This window comes from Colobus angolensis, unplaced genomic scaffold, assembly GCF_000951035.1.
Source record: "Colobus angolensis palliatus isolate OR3802 unplaced genomic scaffold, Cang.pa_1.0 Scaffold147, whole genome shotgun sequence".
Lineage (NCBI taxonomy): Eukaryota > Metazoa > Chordata > Mammalia > Primates > Cercopithecidae > Colobus > Colobus angolensis.
In genome coordinates this window covers 3413622-3423054 of record NW_012114566.1, presented here as the reverse complement: position 1 = coordinate 3423054, position 9433 = coordinate 3413622, and the positions used below count along the sequence as shown (strand labels likewise).

At 35.1% G+C, this 9433-nt stretch overlaps 1 protein-coding gene across 1 annotated transcript in view; it reads left to right on the top strand.

Moving 5' to 3' along the window:
• Nucleotides 1–9433, top strand: part of LRP1B (low density lipoprotein receptor-related protein 1B) — a 1318888-nt gene that overhangs the window by 691786 nt on the left and 617669 nt on the right. The window contains exon 31 of the mRNA XM_011935709.1: nt 3823–3972. Coding sequence (XP_011791099.1) covers nt 3823–3972 — 150 coding nt within the window. The remainder of the gene's footprint in view (nt 1–3822; nt 3973–9433) is intronic.

The following is a 9433-nucleotide window of genomic DNA, read 5'->3' as shown; positions in this document are numbered from 1 at the left end:
TTTCTTATATTAATATGTAGAATATTTCTATTATGAGAGAAATTACATAATTTTTGCAATTTTCATTGTCTCCATAAAAATTAAGCTGGCCTAGTTAAATTAAAATGTTCAAATAAAATAATATATAAAGGAAAATTTGGGACTGATAATAAGGAATGTTGGAATTAAAGCATAAGGGTTAACTGTATTTTCATAAAAATAGAAAAGATAGGTAAAAAAGATAAATTTTTCATTTCCTAAAATTTTTTCTCGATTTAAATGGTGACTTTTTAAATAACTACTTATTATGTTATTCTATCTAGATTTCCTCATTCGATAGCCAGATTCAGATACTTCAAAAATTAGTTAAATATGTCTCATAAAAACAGGACTGCATTACAAATGATACGTTCTACAGACAGATTCTGTGGCCCTTTTGAAGATTTTCAAATTTCAGTCACACATTCTGAGGATCCTTTAGTACAGACATAATTATATTTCTTTGCATAGGTTCCAGTACAGTTTTATAAATATGCTCACGTTTGACCTGTTTTCTCATGGGTATTGATTTAGCATTCTAACATCACTGAGTACTTTTAATTGCATTAAACAATTTTGTTCACTGCCTAGTGATCCATTTTTTAAAATATTAGCAGAACAGAGAACTGATTCAGAAATTACTCCAATACTATATATACCAATTAATCATTTAGTGTTGTTAGGACTTAAGTGAATGATAATAACAAAATGAAAAATCTTATGATGCAAAAACATTTGCATTAATAAACTTCAGAGATATGTATTATACTTCTATATATATCTATACTATGAATATAAAGCAAATGTCACGAGTTTTTAAAATTAATAATAATAATGTAAAGCATCGTAATTCTATTTTATGAACCTGAGAATACATCCACCCAAGAACATTTAAGGGTTAAGCTAATATATTTAACAGGAAAGAAGATATATGGAAGGAGTTATGTGATATGCATCACATGCATATATATAGAGAGAGATTAATAGAGAAACTTTAAATATCATTTTTGTGAACCTTACAACTATTAATTTGATGCTATTCAAGGTTAAAATTAATTTAAATATTTAAGCCATACTAAGTAGAGCTGTTGAATCATTGCTCTTCTTCTGTACTTGTAACAGTATCTGCGTATAAGTAGTACATTAAAAAATTCAGTTGGGGCCAGGTGCGGTGGCTCACACCTGTAATCCCAGCACTTTGGGGGTCCAAGGTGGGCAGATCAGGAGGTCAAGAAATCGAGATCATCCTGGCCAACATGGTGAAACCCCATCTCTACTAAAATACAAAATTTAGCTGGGCATGGTGGCACATGCCTATAATCCCAGCTACTTGGGAGGCTGAGGCAGGAGAATGACTTGAACACAGGAGGCAGAAGTCGCAGTGAGCCGAGATTGTGCCACTGCACTCTAGCCTGGCAACAGAGCGAGACTCCATCTGAAAAAAAAAAAAAAAAAAAAAAAAAATTCAGTTGGGAAGATAACTAAACTTTCCTAGGCAGAACTCTTTGAAAACAAGCTATAGTTTCATAATGGAATTAACTAAATTGTCTGTCCATTTATTTGGTGTTTATTAATTTTCTTCTCTATTCTAGTCATCATGATAGACAGCAAATATAATAAGCTGACCATGACAAAATCTGCTTCCTCTAGTCACAGTCCAGAAGCAAAGACATTGAATAATAGACTCTGGGTGAACTCAGATCCAAAAAAAAAAGAGAGGGAGACAAAATTCTTTCCTCTGTGAAGCCCCCACTTAAGTTCCTTGGCATTGTGTATTGAATTGATTTAGGAGGTTTTATTTATTTTGTTTACACTTCCTATATACTCCCTAGCTTCCTCCCACATTTTAAACATAAACTGTATATGGTAGAATCACATACATATGGAAAAGTAAACCATCCTAAATATATGGCTTGATGAATGTTGATTAAATGAATTTGCCTATATAACCAGCGCCCAGATCAAGAAACAGAATTTAATTAGAAACACAGTAGCCCCATGGCCAATCATTACCTCACATTCCACACGTCCTGACTCTGAGCATAAACTAGCTTTACCTTGGTCTTTCCAGAAATAGAATCATACACATATTAAAAGAAAAAGTAAAAGAACTAGGCAAGGTGACTCACACCCATGATTCCAGTGGCTCAGGAGGTTGAGGTGGTAGGATCACTTGAGCCCAGGATTTTGAAACTGCAGTGAGCTATGATTGTGCCACTGCATTCTAGCCTGGGCAACAGAGTGAGATCCCAACTCTCAGGAAAAAAAAAGAAGAGGGTCTAATCCATAGAGATAACTGTTAAATGCCTATAATGATTCACATTCTTTGTCCTGGGAATCCCTGTAATTGAGAATTATTTTTAGGCTATGTTTCACCTTCTCTCAATGCACTTGAATCTGTGTGTCTTTTCAATCATCTGCCCTTCCTTCCTTTCATTTTTTTTTTAAGGGAAGGAATTATTTGCGATTTGTCCACTTTATTCTCTGAGAGAGAGCCCAGGAACAGTTGGTTGCATTGTCTGCCTGAGTATATGCCCACATGCACTTTTCCATGAGTAATTATGGATCACAGAAGGCCAACATGGTTCCACAGAGTTATTGTTAAAATGTGGATACTGATGCTGCTGAGCATGCCAGCAGTTAAGTAGATGTGTGCCAAGGACCTTTAGCAAACAAAAAGTACCTATCCTGAGACCTCTGAAAATGATGGCCACCACTATAATATGTGAAGTTGCCCATAAAATACAATAAAGCCCAGCCTTACCTCCAGTGACACATTGTGCCATGTCAAGATTAGCGTCTTAAGCCATTGACTTGATTCACTCACTTGCTGAATGGTTTATCTCCCCCGTATCAGCCTCCAAATGAGCGCAATTTAATTCTGTGCTTTGGTAAAATTACTATTTGCTGAAAATCTTCCATTTTTGGATTTACTTGAAGAGGGATGAAATCACCAATTTAAATCTGTAACTGCCTAAGTAAATTTTATGGAAAATAGATGAGTAATTATAAATTTCATCAGTTAAATTAGTATCCCAAATGAGTCATTACACATTAAAACTTTCCGAGGCAAAGTGGCATAATGAAGAGGGCAGGCACTCAATTTGGAAACAGAAACTTTCTAAAAATATCTGGAATGTCCACTAACTAGCTATGAACACAGATTTCTTATCTACTCTAGGTACTATTTTTTGTATCTGTAAAATTGAACTGTCATTTCTCTCAGAGGAACAAGATTAGGTCAGTAATCCACAGAGATAACTGTTAAGTGCCTATAAAAGTGTAATGTTTCTCTGTCAGTTAAAACTGTTTATGTTGGCTGGGTGCCATGGCTCATGCCTGTAATCCCAGCACTTTGGGAGACCAAGGTGATAGGATTCCTTGAGCCCAGGAGTTCAAGATGAGCCTGAGCAAAATAGTGAGCCCCCGTTATTAAAAAAAAAAAAATGAAAAATAAAAATTAGCTAGGCCTAGTGGTGCGCATTTGTAGTCCTATCTATGCAGGAGGCTGAGACGGGAGGATTGCTTGATCCGAGGAGTCTGAGGCTGCAGTGAGTTATGATTGCATCACTACACTCCAGTCTAAATGATGGGGTGACACCCTGTCTCTAAAAAATAAACAACAACAACAATAAAAAAAAAATGGAAACAACATATGTATATTTCCCCATTAGCCAGATCTTATTTGTAAAGACAAAAATCTGAGCTTTCAACTTATTCTTTGCCCTCAAATCCAGTGGTGCTAGGTGAATATTATAATTTAAGCGTCTATCATTATGTTTAAGTTGTAAAATTTAATTACAGGTCTATCGATAGACTATGTGGAAAACAAGCTTTATTGGATCAGTTCGGGGAATGGAACCATAAATAGATGCAACCTGGATGGTGGTAATTTAGAAGTAATCGAGTCAATGAAAGAAGAATTAACAAAGGCTACAGCCCTAACCATCATGGGTAAGTGAAATGATTCTATAGCTTGGTTGCTTCGTATTGAATGAGGGCTGATTTATTACGACCTGTTAAAAGCTTAGGAAAGTTATTGCTCCATTAACACCAGAACTACATTCAAATTGCACACTTCTGTGAGGTTTTCGTCTCTTCCTTCTTTTCCTCTTTAGCAAACAGACTTATAAGACTATCCAGATCAGAAACTTAGCATTAGCAATACTAACTTTGCTGTTACTGATTCCTGGTGTACTATGACATATTATTTTATAATTGTTATTTTCTGTGTTCTACTACAGTCCTCTAAAGGGTACGGGCCTTGTGCATTTGTCATGATAAAGTCAAACCTGGCTTATCTCCATTTAATAAAGAATAGCTTGATCTATAGATATAATTCAAAAGATAAGACAACAGGGTCCATTTGACCAATGATTGAAATAATTTCCCATTGAATAATTCTTTTCAGTGTTTCAGAGTGAGTAAAAAATTTACTTATTTGAGTCTTATTTCTATTCCTTTGAATTCGATCTTCTGGGGAATAAAAGGTGCCAGGTAAGTAAAATGATTAGGAAACTAAAAGGGAGGTGTGGCTTCCATGGAGCAAATAATTAACCTCTACTATGTTGATATTAGAAGCTCATTTTTGAAATGTAAGTTTCAGTTTAAGAAGATAGTTTGAATTTTTCAAAAGATGTTGAGTGGATAGCATAAAGAAGAACTCTTTGGTGAGGATGGCTGAGTTTTGATTTAGTGAATGGCTGACTCTAAGCTGAAGTTCGTAGTAGGTGAAGGGTGTGAGGACTGGATAATCTACATAGAATTTCAGTAATTGCATTTGGTTACAGGATGATAATCAGAAAATTATTTAATATGTATAATTCTGAATATTGTGATATAGTCAGAATAACTTTTAAAAACATATAATTTATGAAAATCCCACTTGAATATATTTTTATATTTATTTGTATAGGTAAAAATTTATGCCTTTTAATTCTATATTCTAAATCTTTTAGCCATTTGAGAGCATTTAGTTTTTCAGGTTTGTGAGGGTATTTTTGTTGCTTTTGTTTTATTATATATATATTTTTGCTAATGTTCATGAGTATATGTTAATAAACAGTGGTTAATTGAGACAGATTTGGGAATCCATTTTCTAGACAAAAATATGTTTTTATCTTTGATTTTCAATTAAATTAAAAATATCTAGGTGAAGGTGAATAAGGTTTAAATATTGCAAATTATTATTTAAGAATGAGTCTTCCTCTCTCATGAAGGAAGGAAAAAAGGAGATTGTTTTAAAAAACCTTAAGTATTAAGATGATCTCTATTTCAATTTTTATTATAGGGAAATATAGACATGAAACTATCTGCCTATATTACAAAGTTGTGAGAATCACCTGAAGTTCTAAATGAATGTATTTTTGAAAAGTAGAATTCTATGGAAATGTCAAAGCTGTCATCTGATGCCTGTGAATTTGGCCCTTAAAGCACTCTCTACGTTTCCCTAGTTGGGCATTTCCAGATATGTGATAGAATGCTTCATCAGATGCTTCGTGGTTTTCATTTGCTTAAGCTTATCCTTAAACTTCTGTCCTTCTGCTATACCTTTCACTTTAAGTACTTTACAAGATACTTAAAAATCATCTTGTATTTAAGTCTCCAATTTTCTTTTGAGTCTCTGGGCAATTTCTGTGCTATTTATATAGCATTATATTGACATTCTTTTGTTTGTATATATCCAGAAGTTATATATAAAACAAAAGGGTTGTACTTGATAAATAGGCTATTTTACAGTAGGAATGTATTGACAATTGTTTTATAGTGTCTATAAGATGACTTTTTAAAACAATATATCACTCAGTATTGGAAAATGAACACTAATATTTTGTCTTATGAGTCTTTGTACATATTTTAAATAAAAATAAGCAGAGTTTAAATTCTGAAAGTAGTTGAGTAATCTGCAACAGTCTCTAAATCATCACCCACGTTATGTTTTCAAAAACTTATTTCCAGTGTACTTTATGAAACCCAAACTAGCAAATAGCATAAACAATGAACTCAATAAATTAGAGGAAAGGTGTTAAAAATCTTGCATAACATTTCAAGGAAAGTCAATGACTTTTAAGGGAACAAAGTATAATAAAATTGTTGCCTCGTAGGAATATTTAAGGCTTTATAAAGATTTATTTCTGCTAATATTTCTGCTGCCCATGTTCTGAGTAGGAAATGAAGACTAAACCTACAGAGCTCAATGCTGTAAATATAGTATCAAAAAATGGAACAGGTCTCTATCTTAGCAAAAAATAAAGTCTGTTAGGTTTGTCAACTGATAAATGAAAGAAGGAGAAAGTTTGAGTGAGATTATAATGCCCATATTGTGTCAACCCTGTGAATCTGATATGACATCAATTTTGCAGAGGAACCCCACCTTGCAGAAATTAAAATTCTCTTAACAAGTAGGCTGCTGTGTAAGTATACCCCTTTTTGCCACCATAATTTGAGTAGCCCTGAAACATAAAGAATAAATATTTAAAACAAACAAACAAACAAACAAAACCTCTTGGCCAGGCACAGTGGCTCACGCCTGTAATCCCAGCACTTTGGGAGGCTGGGGCAGGCAGATCATGAGGTCAGAAGTTCGAGACCAGCCTGGTCAACATAGTGAAACCCCGTCTCTACTCAAAATACAAAAAAATTAACTAGGTGTGGTGGCGGGTGCCTGTAATCCCAGCTACTTGGGAGACTGAGGCAGGAGAATCACTTGAACCCGGGAGGTGGAGGTTGCAGTGAGCTGAGATCGCACCATTGCACTCCAGCCTGGGTGACAGTGTGAGACTCAGCTTCAAAACAAACAAAAAACTTCCTAATGCCTCTACTGGCAATATGTTAACTGGACATATCAAAATATACTTAGCAGTCTGAGAATTTAAAATTTAAAGTCCATAGCCAAAGAGAATCAGGGGAGGAATCTCTATAACATTTTCTGGCTTGGTTTTAAACTTTCTCTTCTCCTCAGACTTCTCCTTCTTTCAAAACCTCCACCCTTTCTCTTTGAGAAGAAAAAAAGAAAAATGTGATGACCTGCTTGCTGCTCAGGCTGAATACTACAGTCATATAATAAAGGCAATGAAAAAGTAAAACACGGGAACCTCACCAATATCCAGGGGATTACTGAAGACTGCAGTTACACATGTTTAAAAAGAAATTTGTCTACAGTGATCCTGAAATTACACATCAAGAAAACAAGTCATTGTGCTATGAAGTGATTAGTATATACACGTGTATGATGGTTCCCCAAAGAGGCTACATAGGTACTGAACGATAAGTAACTGAAAGTTTGTCTTTCACTGAAATTTACAAGTAGTTTATCCTAAAGCCAAATTTAAAAAATCTCTTTGAATACTTTGCGCAAGTTTTTAAACCTCAAGGATTATAAATTGGAACCACTTGAGGCTCTTAGTTTTACTTAGAATAGTACCCAGATCAAAATAAAGCAATTATTTGATGACTCAGTCAAGACCTCTAAACCAAGATATGTTTCATAAACACTTTACTATTTCTCCTTTTAATAAGTAGAACTTAGCTTTCGTTCCTTTAAGCGTGGGTAGTGTCTCATTTTTAGTGGGGAGTATAAGGCAGAAGTGATGATATGTGGCTTTGGGGACAAAGTCATAAAAAACATGAGCTTCTTTGCCCTCTCTTGGATCGCTGTCCTTGGGCAAAGCCAGCTGACGTGTTATGAGGACACTCAAACAGTCCAATGGAGAAGTACATGTTGGAAGAAAGGCAGATCTCCAGCCAGCAGCCATGTAAACAAGTCATCTTGAAAGCTGAACCTCTAGCCTCAGTCAAGATTTTAGCACAAGCCAACAGCTGTAAAGTAACCTCAAGGGAGACTCCAAACCAGAACCACCCACATGGCTGCTCCCAGATTCTAGACCCACAGAAACCATGGGAGACAATGAATGTTTTATGGTGCTAAGTTTTGTAGTCACTTTTTGCACTGCTATAGATACTAATTCATATGTTTACCTAGTCATTTATTTACGAATAGACTTAGAACTTCCAAATTTAGTAGAGTTAGGCAGGTCATGAATGAGTAAAGTATGTCAGGGGTGATAAAACCAAACAGCTCCAACATAAATGTTAAGTAGAATCTGAGTCTAGGCCTGCAATATCTCAACTAGCTTGGGAGTGGCAGGATTTATGATGGAGTGGGAAAAATGAATGTCCCACTCTCAGCTCCACTTATTTTTGTCATAAGAAATATTAACCATTTGCACCATATCTTTTATTTTTGAGGAGAAGGAAGAAATACAGATGTTTATTTGAAATCTCACAATTTTTAATTATTAGCAAGTAATCTTTTTAAAAAAAAAAATTTTAGAAAAAATACCATGCAGACTAACATACTCTATAGGCTAGCTATGAAGGCTAGCACTATAAAAGCCAAGCATTCTACAAAAAAGCAACAACAACAATCCCTACAATAACCTTCTGTTGTTGCTTCAGCGCAGAGGGCACCAGGTGTCACCTCGGGTTTGGTCATCATTTACATTGGTGACATTGAGTTGCTGAGAGAAAAGGATGGAGTTAAGGCAGCCAACACCCAACTGTACCACTAAAGGGGATTTCAGTAGAAAAAAAAAAAAAAGTCACGTGGTAGAGCTGGTATAATATACAGAGGAGAATAGGCCTCCCTTGTAGCGGACAGGATACGGGATTTTCTATGAAGATTTTCTGGTGGTGTTTGAACAGAGCTTGTATTCTGCCTGAGGTAAATACAGATTAAGAACATGTCAAGTCTGACTCTTACTTGAGTTAAACTCCCGAGAAGGCAATGTAACTACTTGTTGTAGAACTTTCACCCCTAACAGCAATAAATATCAATTGCCATTCACTCTTTCATTCTTTCAGCAAGCATTTATCAGTGCCCACTATGTGCCAACTGCTGATATACGTGGTGGCAAGAATCCCAGCTTGCATAGTAGCATGGAAGACAGACCATAAAGCAGATAAATCAAAACATATAGTATGATAGTTGAATGTTAAGGGAAAAAATAGTAGATCAGGGAAAATAGATAAGGAAGTGTATGGGGTGAAATTTGAGTCTGAGTAGCCAAGAGTTTGCCAAGACAGTGACTTCTGAGTAAAGATCTGAAGAGATAATGAGAGAAGATTGAAGGAATGCTGTGTGAACTAACAACTGCTTAACATTGTGTTGATTTTACAGTTTTTATATTATTATTATTTCTTAATATAAAACATAATTTTATTAACATAAATCTTCCCAGATGATAAGGTTAATTTTCTAAGTTAGAAATCTTTTAAGTTTGTCATGGCTCAAATAGAGCATTGTCTGTGCTTCTCCTGTTCTCCAGGGGGCTCACTGAGGCAGATGTGATTTACACTTTGGGTGCAATGACTGTTTAATGAGGACTATTAACACCTTTCAAGTTGCTAGATAAAA